Source organism: Pristiophorus japonicus, chromosome 13 (genome assembly GCF_044704955.1).
Source record: "Pristiophorus japonicus isolate sPriJap1 chromosome 13, sPriJap1.hap1, whole genome shotgun sequence".
In the NCBI taxonomy this organism is placed as follows: Eukaryota; Metazoa; Chordata; class Chondrichthyes; family Pristiophoridae; genus Pristiophorus; species Pristiophorus japonicus.
In genome coordinates this window covers 41,851,384-41,871,147 of record NC_091989.1, presented here as the reverse complement: position 1 = coordinate 41,871,147, position 19,764 = coordinate 41,851,384, and the positions used below count along the sequence as shown (strand labels likewise).

The window sequence follows — 19,764 nt, the reverse complement described above, 5'->3', positions numbered from 1 at the left end:
GTGTTCTTGTGACCAAGCTAAACCCTTCAATGCTAACGATCCAGTTCATTTATTCTAAATTCAAAGCACAGCACAGATATTCAGTCACTGAACTTTCAATTGTTCCTGTCAGCAAGTCCTGAGAGTGAAGTGGTCTGAAGATCTCTAAATGTTCCTTTGTGACTGATTCATAGTTCCACACACAAGTAATTTGGCTTGTTTTAATTGATTTAAAATATTACTAAATACTTTTCTTCCCTTCCAACCATTTGGCATTTCTAGCAGACATAAATAGGAACACAGTATCTTCGGACTGGTACCTGATTGAATAAACTTATTTGTCTTGAATGCTGCAGACCTTATTAAATGTATAGTCAGTGCTGACGCAAATGCCTGTAGTACCATTTTTCTGCCAGCAGATGACATGAATGTACTTTACAGAAGAATTGACAAAAGCAACAAATTCTAACCCATCAGCTCACTAATGTCAGAAGCAATCCTAATAATATATCATGGTAATAAAATAAAGTACTCACAATGTGTTTATTGTGCATTTCTGTTCAATTTAAAGTAGCATTTGTTAAGTAGTAAACATCAATCACTAGATAACTGGAGGTTTCTGTCTACTTAACTGCAACATCCTCCAAGAATTCAAATAAGGTATGTCAAGTATATAAGATTCTGTAAATTTATTACGTTGTGATATTCCACTTCCTCCTCTTTGCCCCACACAACCAATGCTCACTTACCATGTGTGGTGGGGAAGCTCTGAGACACCAAAATGAGTTTTATAATGAACTATTTTGTAATTTTTTGTGTTTTTTATGCTAGTCATGGTGGGAAATAGAACATTTTTCCACTTTGGACACCCATTGTTGGGATCCAGCACTCTTGGGTTAGAAATGGTGTGGGCAAGATAGAAAGTAACGTTCCCTCTACTTCAACAATGGGCCTGAAAGCTAGACTTACAAGAACCTGCTAACTGAATCAATAAGTTTTAGCATTTTCTACATTAACCATCCTTTTAGCTTCTCGGAGTAAGATTGAAAGGTTCGTGCCAATGAGCGGGTGGTTCTGCTGTGGACTTGCTCCTACTGGGAACTGCATTGAGAACGCCCAACCCTGATTGCAGCAAATGAGATTTTTGTTTTGTGCCACAAAGTGTCCCACACTAAATAATATTTATAATATTAGTGTTACAAATGGGTGATTTAAGTCCAGGTCTTGTACCCAGTGTGAACTAAATTGTCAAATTCCAGATTGCAAAGATTGCGCATTCTCGCTCTGGTATCCACTGTACAACTGCATCTTTCCATTTACTTGTAGATGTTGATGAGTGTGTAGCAGAAACCTTACCTTGCAAACAACATGAGTACTGTTCAAATACAGAAGGGTCCTATTCCTGTAAAGGTATGTCTGTTCACTTTAAGCTTTGTTTCACCAGACACCATACACGCTAATTTACAATTTTCATGTATCTGGTTTATGTCTACACTTGTAACCTATTTACATTACCAGTTTCGCACCAATGGTCTTGCTGAAAGCAGGCAGTGCAGATAACTCTCCCTCCCTCGAGCACTGGATTTTGGAGGCAGCAAGCACCACCAAAGTCTTCACTCATGCCTCTGACAGCAGGACTATCTCCTACTGTAATATAAAGCAGAAAAAAACACTGGCGGCAGAGGTGGCAAAAGATATAGCCACTACCAGGGTGAATGTATGAAATAATCTCCTCTCCCCTCTATACAGTTTTCCGAATCACTCGCCCCTAAAAGAGCATTCCAAACGATTAGGAAAGTTAAGAGAGCCAACACACAGGTTTATAAACCTTTTTTTTTCAAAACGCATGTGCAAGTCACTTCTTTGCAGATAACATAATTATTTTTTGCCCCTTCAACTTCTCTCATTGCTGTATGAGTTCCACACAGGTAACAACAGGTTTAAAAAGAAACACCTCACAACTTGTACAGCAATGCCTCAGCCCTTCATGTGGGGCAAGCATGTTCATGCAGCCTATTATATCTATCTGCTATTTAAAAAAAACTCAATGTAAGTGTGGTTTTAACAATATTTCCTATCTAGAAAGCAGTTCCAACAATTAATTGCTTCTTGTTGAGTTCAAAAACATGGAACCAAGAAAAAAGACTATACAAAGCAGGAAGGTCTCTGCCTCAATTCTTGTTGGGTGTGAAGTTGGTTGTTCTAGGTCAAAGAGCAATTGGAATGCTACAATTGGTCAGAACATCTCTGAATTGGGGATGGGAAGGGATAATTGCCCAAGGTTCCCACTCCTGACTCAATAACCTGTGAATGCAACTATATGGATCTCCGATGAGAAGATAAGTTGTGGATATGATGCTAAATAGCTAATGGACACTCACTATTTAGGTTTACATGTGAAGAATGGCCACTTGAGCCTGTGGTGCCGCCATTTTGCAAGGAATCAACTCTTTCAGGAGAGGACAAAAAATTTGAGTGAAAAAAACACAAACACCAGTAGATTATGTTTTTTTTAAAACTTGGATCGCATCCAATCAAAACCAAACATATGAAGACATACTAATATATACAGAGACGAGTACAGCAACTGAGAACTTCAGATATCTTAGAACATAAGAACATAAGAATTAGGAACAGGAGTAGGCCACCTGGCCCCTCGAGCCTGTTCCGCCATTCAATAAGATCATGGCTGATCTGGCCGTGGACTCAGCTCCACTTACCCGCCCTCTCCCCGTAACCCTTAATTCCCTATTGGTTAAAAATCTATCTATCTGTGACTTGAATACATTCAATGAGCCAGCCTCAACTGCTTCCTTGGGCAGAGAATTCCACAGATTCACAACCCTCTGGAGAAGAAATTCCTTCTCAACTTGGTTTTAAATTGGCTTCCCCGTATTTTGAGGCTGTGCCCCCTAGTTCTGGCCTCCCCTACCATTGGAAACAACCTCTCTGCCTCTATCTTGTCTATCCCTTTCATGATTTTAAATGTTTCTATAAGATCACCCCTCATCCTTCTGAACTCCAACGAGTAAAGACCCAGTCTACTCAATCTATTATCATAAGGTAACCCCCTCATCTCCGGAATCAGTGAATCGTCTCTGTACCCCCTCCAAAGCCAGTATATCCTTCCTTAAGTAAGGTGACCAAAACTGCATGCAGTACTCCAGGTGCGGCCTTACCAATACCCTATACAGTTGCAGTAGGACCTCCCTGCTTTTGTACTCCATCCCTCTCGCAATGAAGGCCAACATTCCATTCACCTTCCTGATTACCTGCTGCACATGCAAACTAACTTTTTGGGATTCATGCACAAGGACCCCCAGGTCCCTCTGCATCTCAGCATGTTGTAATTTCTCCCCATTCAAATAATATTCCCTTTTACTGTTTTTTTTTCCCCAAGGCGGATGACCTCGCACTTTCCGACATTAGAGCAGGGATGCCCAAGCTTTAGTTTTCAGGGTCCGCATAGGTGCATACCATGGGGCCTCGGATAATGTATAGGAGTAGAATTTCTGCAGGGGTTCTCATGATCTCCCGCTGTAACCTGAGCGTAAATGCCAGAGAAGAGGTGTAATGGCTGTTTCAAAATTTTATTTGATAAATAAAACTGCTTATAAGCCACGTGACTGCCAGAGGCATCACATCCACACCGTATCTTCATATCTGAAATGCATAACACTAGTGTGGCAACAGACTAAAAACAGGACTTTCCAAACATCCAGGCCCACAAAATAAATTAAAAATATATATAAATGCAAGTTGAACTGAGTAACATTTGCTTCAAAGTTCAAGATTGCCAAAACTTGGGGCCACATGTGACCCTAGGGATAGTAGGTTAGATACTCTTGTCCTAGAGCAGGAGCATAAAATGAAAGTGATCATAGTCTTCTGAAACATTGCATGTTAACTACACTGTAAGAATACTGTTTAAAAAGGGGGAGCATTTCAAGTCACACTTGTGGATGAATTTATCAAGTAGGTTCAGATCATTTTAATAAGGGGGGTGGGGGAGAAAGAGAAGAAAGGTGTTATTAAAACATAACCCAGAAAGAAGAGATTGTGAATGATGAAAACTGCTGTTTTGAGTTTTTTTTTTAAAGTAAAAGTTGGATGGAAGGCGTTCCATGAGTGTATGCTATCGGAGGTCATATTTACAATAAGTTAATATACTGCAGTAATAATGTGCCAGTTTAACTTTATTTGTCTCACTGTTCAGCTTGCGATGATGCCTGTGATGGATGTACTGGAGAAGGTCCTGACGAATGTATCAACTGCACAACTGGGTACACAATGGAGGAGCAGGAATGCGTAGGTATGCGATGTACTTGTGGCTGGTGAGATTAGCTTTGAATGAATTGTGTAGCAGATGCTGGAATCTCTGTCTTGCTGCTGATCTTAAACTGAATACTAATCTATGTACTAAATCTCCTAAATGTAGAGATCACTTTCTTAATCAATTTTAAACTGGCCATAACCAGTTGGCAACTTGAAAATTGAGCAGAGAGAGCAAGAAAGGAGCATGTGTGTTGCATGATAGCATAACTCTTCTCCTACCGGAGAACATGTGACTGGCTAAAAAAAACAGCTGACATTAATGGAAATAGTAAAGTTACGTTTAAAATGACACATTTATTAATGCAGACTGATGGACCTAAGCTCACCCTCTGCTGTTCAATCTGCTGTCTAAACAAACGATGGGCCAGAGGTTTAATCAATTCTGCGGCAATAATTTCCAGAAAAGATCCATTTCAATACTTGTAACATTGCATGCGGTTCAATTTCTTAACTTATCTCTGGCTGCTTTCTCATTTCAGCCTGTTCTGAGATTCCTTAATATAATGGGCTGTAAAATATCTTTAACTTGCCCCATTCTCTCCTCTCCAACCCATATTTAGTGTTTTCTTGAATTAAGAAAGTAGGGACTGAACATAGGAAAAGTAGCCTGTGAAAGTCACACATCATGTGGGCATTATCAGATGTGGGGCTTCAAGAAAAATGGCAGCTAGTGACCTGGTGCTCTGTGGGGTAGGTGAGATGCTTGCCCACACATTTAATATCAAAGCTCATTAGTGGCGCTATTGGCTATATTTTTTTTTCTACTTGTTCTCTCCCTGTGACATACATTTAATTGGCTGAGAAAAGCCTATTCCCAGGCCTACGCAAATACTGCTTTCTAACTGGCCACTGGAAGGTGCATCAGGGCAACTCTGATTTCCCTCCACCCCCCGGTAGGTAAGCATTTGGGCTCTGCTTGATGTGTTCCCACATTGACGCATCAGAGATTGAGAACTCTTACATGTGGGAAGCTAAGTCCTATCCCACCCAAATGCACAGCCTGTTGGACCTGTAAAGTGACTTGCTACCCAGTGTTGTCCAATAGAAATTGGTGACTAGCCGCAGACGAGGCTCCAGCAACACCGTTTTAGCCACATGCACTCATTTTAAACGCTTTCCATGCACTCTCAAAATACAGGTAAATGTACTTCATGTATATATTTCCTTAATAAACATCTGCCACCATTCAGTAACTAGGGAAGTAAAGCACTCACAATGTTCATAAAACACTCGCACTGTGCTTCTTGTTATACCATGTTAACAAATGTACAAAAAGGTGAAAGTACATATGCATATGAGTGTTGTGATCATATGCCCAATGACTGTGTCTATTACTCATTTTTTATTTACCAATCAGAAATGAGTTCGCCACATCGGGATTCCCAAGCCACATGTGGTTACTGTATTGGACAGCACAATGCTACTCTACAATTGTAAACGTTTTTTACATCCCTTCCATCGGAATGGGAAGCATGCTGAATAAATTTGCTTTATCAAGGTGTGGACTTTGATAAATATAGCTCCAAACCCAACATGCTTCAGTCCAGTTCAGTTTAGGTCATTCACAGCAATGCTGCACTGTGGTATAGTTTTACAGAAAATGACATGCAGTATGAAACTGAAACAGCTTAGGAGCTTAAGTCATATTCACATTTTCTTTCATTTTTTTTTCCCGCATTGGATTATTGTTCTGTGGTGGGGAGTAGGGGAGAGAAGAGAATCCCCCACACCATGGCAATTTTAGTGCACTGGGCTTCCTTTATTAAAATAAAATTAAACAAAAAATAAAAAATTTGAAGAGTTATGCAATGTTTCAAATTTTGTTCACTTTCCCTGTGTTTAGATATAAATGAATGCAGCCAGTCTGATGAAGTGTGTACGCGTGAAAATGAAGACTGTGTTAATACTGAAGGCAGCTTTAAATGTGTCTGCACTGAAGGCCACAAAGACACAGATGGCGCCTGTGTAGAAATAAAAGTACCAGGTATACTGATAAGTTTCAAATTCCACTTGTATCAGGTGATGGCTTTTATCTAACTCGGAAACTAACTAACATGAGCAATCTGCTTAATAATGTAAATAGAATTAAAAATACTTTTCACCGACTATACAGTGCTAAATGAGTCAGATCCTTATCACCACTTTAAAAATATTGCCACTCTAAGGGCCCACGGGGGGGGGGGGGGAGGAGGCAGCCGTTCCCGACGGGGGGGGGTGGGGGTGAGGGAGTGCGGGCCCGACCGACCGAACGCAGCGGGGGGGCAGGAAGCCGTTCCAGATGGCGGGCGGGGGGGGAAGGAGACAATGAGAAGGCTGCAGGAAGCCTCACAAGTTCAGCAGCCGTTCCTGACGGCAGTGGGGGGAGGTCATCGGGAAACGACTGCCTCAACTTTCTGAGGCTTCCTGCAGCCTTCTCACTGCTGCAAGAAGCCTCAGTGCTGATGTGCTGATGGCAATGTGCTTTTATTAAAAAATGTTCAAAAATTAAACAGCTACAAAGAACTACAAAAATGGCCGAGTGCCAATGTTTCCTTCACACTGCGCGTGCGCGAACGCTCCAACGCGCACGCGCAGGGTTGCCGGCAGGAAAAAAACTAATTTAAATGGTACCCGCCCCCTCCCACTTACAAAATCGGCGTGAGTGGTAGGCTCCGCCCCCTGGGCGCCGCGCCAAGCAGACATGGAGCTGCAGGGCGCTCCAGAATCGCGCGCTTTTTTTTTGGCGCGAAAAACGGGCGCCCAGCTCGGAGGGGAGCCCGTTTTGTAGCGTGTGGAAACTTGGGGCCTAATATTCAGTAACAGCGTCAAGGACGTTTAAGATTGGAAAACTCTTAAGATGATTGGAGATAGTTAGCTGGTTTAATTCTTCAAATCTTCTGGTTTAGACCACCCTTGTATATTGGCATTCAGAATCCTGGCAGTGCTAGGTACCACTGAAGGCTACTTTCACTCGTTATTTATAATGCATTTTCTCTTTTTGTATCAATAATACACAGGCACCTGAGTGGGAAAGAGGTGAGATTGACTGAGATCAAACTTTATCCATCCACTTTGACATAAAATGTAAAATTGAAATCTGTTCATTTGAAGTTGAGTCCAAAGTTGTGTAGATAAAATTCTCTGGCTTTTTTGAGTAGAGAAGTAATAAAAACCCAAAGTTCTAACCACAACATTAAAGGGAGGAGCACCGAAAATGAATCTTAGTTTGCTTTGACCACCACGCCTTCCTCAAGGAAGGAAAGACGGGGAAGGTCCATACAAATCAATGAGCATACGTTGCATCACTGGCCTGTACCAGGTGCGTGCATACTGTTTAGCTTCTTCCATCTTCTGCTGACCAAAAAAGCTGGTCTGTATCTGTGTACAGCAAGCCCACTTGTGTTTACAGTGTGTTGTAAGAAGTAGCGCTGCCACCAGAGATGCCAACACAAAACATCTCTCGTCGTGGTGTGTGCCTTGTTTGGCACTATGGGCCTTCTGGTGTTCCCAGTCCTAATTTTCATCCTATAAAATAGTGACGGTAGAAGAGAGTGGTGGTTGATCAGGAACGCAATGTTACAAGATTATCCTGCTCAGCAGACTGCACATCTTATCAACCGATAGAGCTGCCCTGGTGGCAAATTTATACGGGTAAATGTTCCAAGGCCCCACTTGCAGCCAGTGCATAGTGAGCATGTCGCACGAGATTACCCGATACGTGCTGGCTGCATGCAAAGCTCCACCAGCAGCATTGGAGCCTTGCACACTTCTATAATTTGTAGCCAAGGTCATGCTATTTTTGGCCACATTACCAAAGGGGTGGCATTGATGCAAAAAGGCAATTACACGTGCTTGAAAATGATGGCATTTTCCAACACAAGTGACTTTGTCTGGCTACAAAGTATGGTCCTCTACTGAGAAGAAAAATGGGGGCAATTTTGACTTTTGAAGTCAGTGGAAATAAAAATCAGGAGAAATGTAAAACGGGCTGACTATTTACACCCATTATCATCCGTTTTACACCATTGCGCAGTGTCCGAATTATCTCCAATGACTTTACAAAAATATCAATGGCGAGGTCAGGCCATGACCAGTATTGACAATAGGGACTTCAGTTTAATAATCTTTATTTTGTTTCCTGCAGTAGACGTGGAAGATTCTGAAGAGCAAAATGTTGTTGAACCTGAAGCTTTAGCAGATGTTGCCCCTCATGAAGACCTTTGACCCACAGTTCAACATATTAGTTTGTCTTGTACAAAAGTCTGCGGGTATATTTTGAAAAGGACTGTCGTTTCTAAATGATGTAGAAGTTATTTTTCAACCAGAAAGTTAAAACATGTTGCCAATGTGATTTGTTTACATGACCAAAAGTTGCCAGTTCCTGGCCTGTTTCCATTTTAAACTCCGTGGGTCAAAATGCTCTTTGCTCGTTTATTTGTGTCACAAATATTTAGTTTCACCTTGTCTATACTTTTGTGTGAACAGATTTGTCAATAAAAAAACATTTTGTAATGTTTTTGATGCCAATAAGTCTCCGTGGAAGGTTGAAAAATTTTAACATTGATACATGACCTTTATGCAGTGACACTGAGCCTTGTATCTACAGATTTTAAATTCTAAACAGTTTTCAGTTGGCCTTTGTATATGTACTTTTTGTTCTGATTTTCATATCCTTGTCAGTTGGAGGTTAGAGTTTTGTTTAAAATGGGTATTACAAAATGGCACTATGGTTTTGTCACTACATCTACTCCTGATTCTGATTTAAACTTCAATGACGGTCATCTTCCAAACAATTTCTCTTTCTCCTCGATACCATTGATCACTTCCAGTATTTTCTCTCATTTCAGACTTTGGGATTTTCAGGGTTTATTGGTACTTTTCCCATTAATTCCTGAATTAGAGATCATTGCATTATGTATGAGGTTCTTTCTCTGCAACCTAACCCAAAAAGACACTGTTTATACTCCATTCACATCTTTTGAACTGGGGGCTATTTTTAAAACCACGATAATTCTTATATTTTATTAAGATTTGTCTTTTCAGAATTGATAGTTTAATGTTCATTTTTGTGACACTCTCGCACTCAAATGACATTGCCTAATAAATAAGTGGGAATTGTACTAAAGATGTTATGGACATACCGGCTTGCACATTCCATTGGGAATACTTCTTTTTTAGGGTGCTGCTGATTGGGAAATTGGGTGGTGATCGCTGCCCATTTTACCTCCATTTCGAATCTGTAATCAGCATTTAAATTGATGCAGGAAATAAGTTTGCGGGCCATTGTATGTAAATTAATGCATCATGTGATTATGTCAAACATATATTTCTGCGCGTTTCACACTGCTTCATTTACCCACCGGTATAAAACTGGGTGTTCAACAACAACAACTTGTATTTATATAGCGTCTTTAACGTCGTGAAATGTCCCAAGGTGCTTCACCGGAGTATGATGAGAAAAAAATTGACACATAAGGAGAAACTAGGGCAGGTGGCCAAAAGCTTGGTCAGAGGTAGGTTTTAAGGAGCGTCATATAGGAGGAAAGAGAGGCGGAGAGGTTTAGGCAGGGAATTCCAGAGCTTAGGGCCAAGGCAATAGAAGGCACGGCCACTAATGGTTCAGCGATTTATAATCGGGGATGCTCAAGAGGGCAGAATTAGAGAAGCGCAGATGTCTCTGGTTGGGTTGTGGGGCTGAAAGAGATTATAGAGATAGGGAGGGGCGAGGGAATGGAGGGATTTGAAAACCAGGATGAGAATTTTGAAATCGCGGCGTTGCTTAACCAGAAGCCAATGTAGGTCTGCGAGCACAGAGGTGATGGGTGAGTGGGACTTGGTGCGAGTTAGGACATGGGCAGCCGAGTTTTGGATCACCTCTAGTTTACGTAGGGTAGAATGTGGGAGGCCAGCCAGGGGTGCATTGGGATAGTCAAGTCTAGAGGTAAAGGTATGTATGAGGGTTTCGGCAGCGGTTGAACTGAGGCAACGGTAGAGACGGGCAATGTTACGCAGATGGAAATAGACAGTCTTTGTTATACTGCGGATATGTGGTTGAAAGCAAATTTCAGGGTCAAATATGACACCAAGGTTGTGAATAATGTAGTTCAGCCTCAGACAGAAGTTGAGAGGAATGGAGTCACTGGCTAGGGAATGGAGTTTGTGGTGGGGACAGAATTGGAGAAAATTTCTGTTCATCCAGAACTGAATGTCAGACAAGCAGTCTGACCATTTAAAAACCGTGGAGGCATTGAGAGTATTGTGGTAGAGCTGGGTGTCATCAGTGCACATGTGAAAATTGACTGTTTCGGATGATGTTGCCAAAGGACAACATGTAGATGAGAAATAAGGGGCTATGGATAGATCTGTGGGGGAGTACAGAGGTAATGATGTGGGAGCGGGAAGAGAAGCCATTGCAGGTATTCTCTGGCTAAAATTAGATAAGAATGGAACCAGGCGAGTACTGTCCCACACAGCTGGATGACGGTGGTGAGGCGTTGAAGGACAGAATAGTCGACCATGCAAAAGGCTGCAGACAAGTCAAGAAGGATGAGGAGGGTTAGTTTACCTTTGTCACAGTCACAAAGGATGTCCTTTGTGACTTTGATGAGAGCCGTTTCGGTACTGTGGAAACCGGATTGGAGGGATTCAAAGGGAGTTGCAGGAAAGATGAGCACGGATTTGGGAGGTGATAACACGTTCAAGGACTTTGGAGTGGAAAGGGAGATTGGAGGTGGGGTGGTAGTTTGCAAGGACGGAAGGGTCAAGGGTGTTTTTTTTGAGGAGAGGGGTGATGGTGGCAGATTTGAGGGAGAGGGGCACTACCTGAGGAGAGAACCGTTAACAATGTCAGTTAACATGGGAGACAGAAAAGGAAGTTGGGTGATCAGCAGTTTGATGGGGTCTCATGGACAAGATGAGCTCGAAGAGGTCATATGGTCAGATCAGAGAAACTGGAGAAAGATGTGAGATCGGCTAGGGTAGGGGGGATCCTTTCGTGCGGTGGGCTAGGGGAAGGAAAGGCAGAGGCGGCTAAACAGATGGTCTCAATGTTTGAGACGAAGTCCATGAACTCCTCACACTTATTGTCAGAGGTGAGGGTGGAGACTGCGGAGAGGGGTTTAAGGTTAGCAGTGGAGAATAGAAGCTTGGGCTTATCTTTGCATTCCAGAATGATTCTGGAATAATGAACAATTTTACAGATGAGAGCAGGATCCGATAATGCATTTTGTGGTTTAGCCAGATCTGGCGGTGACTGGTTAAACCAGTTGTCCGCCATATCCATTCAAGTCTACTTCCCTTCGACTTAAGGGAATGAAGATGAGGGCCGTACCTTGGGGAATGGACAGGGTAAGAGAGAGCAATTGTTTTAATAGGGACTAGGGCATCAAAGGTGGTGGTGAAGGTATGGTTGAGCAGATCGGTAGCTGCAGAAATGTCATGGTCAATGAAAGGCCAAAGGCTGGATGTTCAGTGCAGTGTTCAGCCACCTAAGAATTCATGTTTAGAATGGAAGCAAGTCTTCCTCAATTCCAAGGGACTGCCTATGATGATGAAGTGAGTTTTTTCCAGGGGCTAACACAGAAGGAAGTAGGGTTGGGTGGAGGGGGTGGAAGGCGGATGTGGGTGGAGAGCGATACGAGGAAGTAGTCCAAGATGGCCATATCTGCGATTGACATGATGGGAGTAGGAAGGCGACGAGAGATGGCATGGTCGAGGGGTGTCTGTGAATATGGGTTGGGGAGTTTACATGGAGGGAGAGATTAAGGGAGGATAGGAGGCTAGTGAATCAGAGGAGAGAGAGCATGATGAATTGAGATAGATGTTGAAATCAACGAGGATGAAAAGTCGTTCAGTGCAGAGGTTAAGGGAGGAAAGCAGTGAAGAAATATCGGTAACAATATTTTTATAATACTTGGGTGAGTGGTAGAGAACATGAATTTTAAATGAGAGGTGAGGGGGGTGAATAAGGTGAGATGCTGAAGGGAGGAGAAAGTGCCAGAGGAGTAGGGTGATAGACCAAGGTGTGATTTGCTGATGAGAGCCACACCGCCACCACGGTGGTCTGAGCGGGGCAAGTGGTGGAAGGTATAATAAGATGGGGGGGCGTCATTTAAGGGTAAAGTGTCATCGCCCCTCAACCAGGTTTCCGTCAGGGCCATGATGTCGATGCTATCCACGATAAAATCATGGATGGCTAGGGCCTTCTTTGCAGGTGAACGGACATTCTGGAGGGAGATGCGGAGAGGGTCGTCGATGGCTGCCCCACTGCCAGCGTCCAATAGGTCTGTACTGGGAGCAACGATTTCAGGATTATAAGGTGTTGTGCTCTGTAGGGAAATTAGTTTAGAGAGGTTATTGAGATTGCAACATTGTTGGGCCATTGTTGAAGCTTTTTATTTGTGTTTTTCCTTCTTGCCACTAATGTGCTTAAAAAGCCTTCGTGACACATTTTGTGGTATTGCATTTTTTCTACTCCCATCGCAATTGTGCCACAAGGACATTCTTACTGCCAATCCCCCTATATATGTTTTGTAGAGGAGGAGCAACATAGGGATGCAAGGCAGGTTATAATGCACCTGAGGCAGTTGACACCCACTGGTACCCCGCGCCAGAATATACCAGCAAAGCTGCACATGGCTTTTCTGCAGAGGATTGCCTGTGAATGCTTCAATTCAGAGACTGATACAGAATTAGGTCGCACTACATGCAGACCTGCTACAAAACGTCACCACAGGAATGGCATTGCTTGTGGCTGTAAAGCAGTCAACTTTTATGCATCAGGGGTCCTTTCATTGCAAATATCAGCCAATCAACATTTCATAGATGGATGAAACAAGTCATCGATGCATTGCTTACTTGCACAACATGGTTCAGTACTAGCCCACCTTACTTTCAGTTGGCCTTCTACTGATCAGAAAATTTCGGTTACAGAGTAATGTTCTGTTGCCATAGTAATGGTGGTAGTAGTTGTCATATTAAACTGCTGGTTAGCATTTGATGATTGGTCACCCAATAGGTTAAAACAGTGTCCTTTTGCCTCTCAGAGTTGGATGCAAATGTTGACTCGACTTGTAGCAAGAAAGCCTCATGCCTTTGCTGCAACTTACAGCCTGTTTAGTTGGTACTAATGCTTAATCAAAAACCTTTTAGAAATTAGTACCAGCCTTGCAGTTTTACTCTGGATCCCTGGCCAAAAAGATTGCTGATGTAGGAAATAAAAATGCAACATTGGTGCACTAGAAGATAATATTCTAAGATACTCCATGATTTGGTCATTAGCAGAATTATTCATAGATTTATGTGTAACTTTGGTAGCCTGTTCCTGAATTTCCAATATGTTCTGCCAATGACATCTAATCTTACTCCAATAGAATTTACTCTGTTTGCACTGCTGTTTAATATAGCTTGAAACTACCCTTTCCTGTGGCAATGGGTGCCCATTATAGAAATACCTTTTCCTACTGAGCCATTCTGCATTTTCCCTCGTCATTTATCCTTCTAACTGCTCAACAAGACTACCCAATTAGTACCAAATAATGGGTACTTCTGTGCACTTGCACCCTCAAGGAAGCTGATTTATACTTTTACGTCTTTCAGTCTGGGCAAGATTCAACTCCAGGTCTCCAAAATAAACATACAAGACCCTTGCGTGGAACCATTAAAATCAGCTAAATGTAATAAGGCGAGTTCTACAATGAGTGAATGATCCGCACTGCTACATTGCCTCCCAATTAGCAAAGACAAATCCTTACCCCATTGTTTATTACTAATGATAAGAGTTGGATGGCACTATGGTTATATTTCCAAATGTTGCCCTTTCATAGCTAACTTTAATCTCCCTGGTAATCCAAACCACTTTCCATTTACATTCCATTGCTTCCCCACTCCTGCACTAGTTTCTCGATAAGCCTGTAACACAACCCTAATAGTCCTCAACAAGCACTTTTGTCTCCAATTTATTTTTCCAATAACAGAGAGAAAGCTCATCACTAATTTCTGCTGGTCTTGCTCATCTTTTTAATCATTTTAAAAAATAATTTGAATTAATGACTAGAAGGGGAAGAATACCCCATAATTTATTCTTAGTCTGGAGGAGTCCTGCGGAATAATATGATGCATTTATGTAGCTTAAGACAAGCTTGCAAAGTCAGAATATTAAGACTAAAAGCACAGCGATGAAATGTAAACCATTGTCATCGATGCAGGCTGTGGTTACATGTATTCACCATACTCTCTTGGGCTTTTGGACAGATGGCCCTTCTTTAACCAGTTGGGTAGGTATTGTTGATGTGTCGACGGGGTCAGGCTTGTCTATTGAACATAAGTAACTTCTCCACTCTGTTGTCGGTTGATGACTTGTAGATTCTTTGGATATTGATTTTGGGGTGGGAAAGTCTAAAAGATCAGACAGCGTGACTCCCAATAAGAACGTGTAAAACCTTTCCATTTTATTGAACTCTGAAGAAAACTTTAAAATTGCAGATCCAATTACCGCTCCTCATTTCACTTATTTCTCTTCTGCGCTCTAGCCTTTAGATCTATATCTGTTTAGACTCTTGTATTACCGTAAATGTGAAGCTAAGATCTCAGATTTCATGAAAAATCAATATAATATGTATAGTTTAAAGTACTGTCAAAATCCAGTTACATTTTTAGTGAACCTCCAAAGAGAAGTTGATTAAAGGGGCACCGTTGCCATGGTGAGGATCTTCCAATATCCATTAGTAAGCACAGAGGACTGTTCCATGACAAGAGGGCAAAACTATGTTTCCAATTATATCTGATGCACCAAATTATTTTTAGCATGGTTTGCATTGTGGTTTTCAGACTTTCTGAATTAGATTTAATGTAAGATTAATGTATAATATCTTAAGGACTAAAGCTGAATCACTACACCTCGCTGATAGCCAGGTTCAAAAAGATGATAAAACTGATCCAGGCAATGAAAGTCCAATCAGTTTCACATAAACACATAGTCAAATAATAGAATTGGTTATCAGGAATGCACTTGACGATTCCATAAGAACATAAGAAATAGGAGCTGGAGTAGGCCATTTGGCTCTTCTTCTCCACATGGCTGATCTTCTACCTCAACTCCACCATCTCGCACTATCTCCATATCCCTTAATTCTCCAAAATTTAATCAACCTCTGTCGCATCCACAACACTTTGGGCTAGAGAATTCCAAAGATTCACAACCTTCATTTCTCCTCATCTCAGTCCTAAATGGCCGATCTCTTATTCTGTGACTGTGACCTTGTGTTCTAGATTCCAGAGCCAGGGGAAACATTTTCCCAACATTAACCCTCTCAAACTCCTTAAGAATTTTATATGTTTCAATTAGATCACCTCTCATTCTTCTAAATTCTAAGGAATATAGGCCCAGTCTACTCAATCTCTCCTCATAGGGCAATCCCCACATCCCAGGAACCAGTCTAGTAAACCTTTGCTGCACTCCCTCTAAGTCAAGTATGTCTTTCCTTAGGTAAGGAGACCAGAACTGTACACAGTAAACCAGGTGTGGCCTCACCAATGCCCTGTTTAATTGTAGCAAGACTTCTTTATTCTCAGTACTGCTATGATAAACTGGTAAGTAGCAGCCAACATGGCTTCATAAGAAACAATATTGCCTCATTACCCTCCCTACCTTTTTGAGGAACTGATATCCCGAATTGACTGTGGAATGCCCTATGACATGATATACTGAGATTTCCAAATAAGCTTTTGGAAAAAATTCTGACTAAAAGGCAGCTACTTAATCCTGAAGCAATGGAGGTTTAGGTAAAACCAATGAATGATAGAGACATTCACTGACGAAAGCAACACGTGTTTGTTAGGGAAGTGATGTCAGGGTGGGGGGATGTGGAGTGCCTCCGAGTTCAATGTTGGGACCCTAATGTTTCAAACGTGGTTTTGGAAGCTCAATGCAAACTGGTTAAATTTGGGAGAGCAAGCAGTTGAATAAGTTAGACAAAATGTGTAAGTGTAATGAAATTTAATAGGGGCAAGTAGAAATTGTTGCACGTAGTAAGAATAAAATGAAGTCCCATGAATTGTGTCAAAATAGCAAGGCAGAAGTTGAAAGAGGATTAGTCGCTTAACACTGAGAGGAGACCCTTCGAGCTATACAAGAGTAAATGGTAAGCAAAATTAAATCTGGCACATTACTTCTTATTAGGTTAATACAGGAGATCTAAGGGATATATGTTCAAATTAGTGAAAGGCAAATTTAGGACTGCTGTCAAAAAGTTCTGTTTCACGTGAATGATCAGCACATGGGATAAGTAGAGTAATGCAAACAAAAACAAGGCATGGACTAGGAGATAAGCTTCTGGAGTGCACTGAAGCAATGGAGGTTGGCTAAACTGGAAAAAGCAAAGGGTGGCTGTGAATAGAACAATGTGGATATGGCACGAGAACAGTGGACTGGTGAAATCAGTGCCGAGGCTCTCGCTGTTTGTTGTTTATATTTTAAAAAATTAGGAGTTGTGAACAGAAGCAAAGCTATTCAAGTTTGGAAGTGATGCTAAATTGGGGGAGGGATCAAACAATAGGGACAAAACAGGACACAACACAGGAGAGTGTCCTTGAAGTATTGGTTAATAGCTCACTGTAACTAATAGTGCTGTGTGCAGCAACAATAAGGAAAGATAACTGGATCTTGGAATGTGTAACCAGACAGATACAAATCAGAGGAAACTGACTCTGTACAAGGCACTGGTATGGCCATGTCTAGAGGACTACAGTAACATTAGGACAGTCAAATTACCTTCCTAATCTGCATCTATTATGTGATCTCTTCCATGGTCTTCAGTGGGACAATAAAAACCCTGTGCTTCAATTCTCCAAAGGCAGTTTCTGCATGTCAGCTGGAAGTTTAACCAACAACTATCTTATATTTCACTTGCGGGCTCCATCATTATTCTTTCTTCATCCATTCTTGACTTCATTTCCTCGCCTGCGTTCAAATGGAACTCTCCATTTGATTCTGTTATATTTATTAAGAACTTCTCTCGTTCATGCTAAAAGCTTATTTTCTACTTTACCCTCTCTAAATTAACTCTTTCTAAAGCCCAAGACTTGAATACTGCTCCCATATCTGAGGAAGCCTTTGCAGCACATTTCTCACACTTCTGGACAGGATCTAAGAAAAGATGTGCTATCTGATCACTGACCTTATTCTCACCTGTAGCATTCAATCTCTCTATCACAAAACGTTCTTGTAGTCAGTGGTCCTCAGGATGTTCATACTTTGTTCCTTCTATGCTCCAAATATATTGGGCTGGATTATCCGGTCCTTTGCGCTTCGGGTTTCACCCCGGAGTGGCGTGAAAGGTGGCGTTCAGGTCTCCTGTCGCGATCCTCTGGTCGGGTTTTGTGGCGGCACTCAGCAGCACCGCTGGGAAGAACTGCGCCGCGTGTGCAACGCCTCTGGTTGTGACACCGGCAGTAGTTTGGCCTTTTTGACCAATCCGTCCGCCCAGAAGTGCACCTGCAATGACCGCCTGGGAAATCAGTGAGGTCCAGCCACGTCGCAGCGGTGAGGAAGGTAAACTACTAAGCCCCCCCAGGCGCGCACACGGCCCGGCACTTTAGTTTGCATGTTTCCCATCCTTGCGCCACAAAAAGTGTACAACGCCTCACTTCGTGCTGCGCCCCCTGATACCAAAACTTCCTTACGCAAACTATTTCCAGACGGTAACTTTCTCGTCTCGCCTCGGTTTTTGCCCCGAAAACCGAAAAGCCTAAAATCCAGCCCAGTGTCCTTACGTCCCTGCTGTGCTGAACTCAAATCACATTTTACCATTTTTACTGCAGCTCGTTCATTCCCACGGCCTCAGAACTGGACCTCCTGACCTCAGACTTTCCTTCCTCCTGCAATCTTCAGGCTTTTAAAACTCAAACTTGACATCACACAACCACGACTTCCTGATTTACCTGATCTTCTCTTATTCTTGTCAGTATTTGCTGTCGGCTTTGGGCATTGACCTTGGAGTCACAACTTTAAAAAATTAGAGGCAGTTTGGCTCTTGCAATTTGTGTTTGAGTAAAACCAGTTAAGGATGCTAGGAGCTATAGATGATGTTAAATCACTTGGGGTAGAATCTTTACCGGAGTTCCCCCCAATTACTTGCCATAACTTTGGTAAAAGATAGGAGGAAATCCGTTAGAAATGGTGTAACTGTTTCATATAGAAACATAGAAAATAGGTGCAGGAGTAGGCCATTCGGCCCTTCGAGCCTGCACCACCATTCAATAAGTTCATGGCTGAACATGCAACTTCAGTACCCCATTCCTGCTTTCTCACCATACCCCTTGATCCCCCTAGTAGTAAGGACTACATCTAACTCCTTTTTGAATACACTTAGTGAACTGGCCTCAACAACTCTCCGTGGCAGAGAATTTCACAGGCTCACCACTCCCTGGGTGAAGAAGCCCCTCCCCATCTCGGCCCCAAATGGCCCACCCCCCATCCCCAGACTGTGACCCCTGTAGGACATATAGACCCTCGAGCCTGCTCCGCCACCCAACAAGATCCCTGCTTTTGTACTCCATCCCTCTCGCAATGAAGGCCAACATTCCATTCGCCTTTCTGATTACCTGCTGCACCTGCAAACTAACTTTTTGGGATTCATGCACAAGGACCCCCAGGTCCCTCTGCACTGCAGCATGTTGTAATTTCTCCCCATTCAAATAATATTCCCTTTTACTGTTTTTTTTCCCAAGGTGTTTCTCCAGAGTTTCCACTGATCTCCCATGGAAGATATGGCGGGACTTTGGAATCCCCATAGAAATTCTACTCCCTAATGTTTGTGTATGGATCCAGAAACCTAGGCACCTCAGTAGTTTTCAATTCCGTGACTCCATTACATTGAAAGAAAGTGAGTTGCAATTCACTTACTGGCTTATGTAAAGAAAGACTTGCATTTATATAGCACCTGTCATGACCTCAGGATATCCCAAGACAATTTATTGAAGTATAGTCACTGTTGTAATGTAGGAAACGCAGCAACCAATTTGCATACAAAAAGATCCCACAAACAGTAAACAGATTTTTTTTAGTGATGTTGGTTGAAGGATAAATGCTGGCCAGGACACCGGGGCGAATTCCCCTGCTCTTCTTTGCATAATATCATGGACTCTTTTACATCCATTTGAGAGGGCAGGCAGAGCTTCAATTTAACGTCTCATTTGAAAGACAGCAGGTCCAACAGTGCAGCACTCCCTCAGTACTGCACTGAAGTGTCAGTCTAAATATTTGAATTCAGAATTGCAGATAACGTGAGGTATCATTTATCCAAACACCCCTTATCTGTATTCTGATTCGGTATCTGTATGGACCTGGTAGAATGCTATGTGTGTACAATATATCCATACTGTCAACATCCCAAATTGTCTCAAAATTACCCACACCGATTGTTTTAAGCATTTAATTATAGCTATTAGTAATTTTTCTATTTGGAGCACCAT

At 42.2% G+C, this 19,764-nt stretch overlaps 1 protein-coding gene across 2 annotated transcripts in view; it reads left to right on the top strand.

Annotated features, from left to right (window-relative positions):
- Positions 1-8,823, top strand: part of creld2 (cysteine-rich with EGF-like domains 2) — a 33,758-nt gene extending 24,935 nt beyond the window's left edge. The window contains exons 7-10 of one of the 2 annotated variants that reach the window (XM_070897399.1): positions 1,306-1,389; positions 4,196-4,291; positions 6,158-6,298; positions 8,441-8,823. In XM_070897399.1, the coding sequence (XP_070753500.1) occupies positions 1,306-1,389; positions 4,196-4,291; positions 6,158-6,298; positions 8,441-8,517 (398 nt within the window). In that variant the 3' untranslated portion in view covers positions 8,518-8,823. Of the gene's footprint in view, positions 1-1,305; positions 1,390-4,195; positions 4,292-6,157; positions 6,299-8,437 lie in introns of both variants that reach the window. The other variant, XM_070897398.1, reaches the window with a different exon arrangement.
- Positions 8,824-19,764: the final 10,941 nt, after the last annotated feature.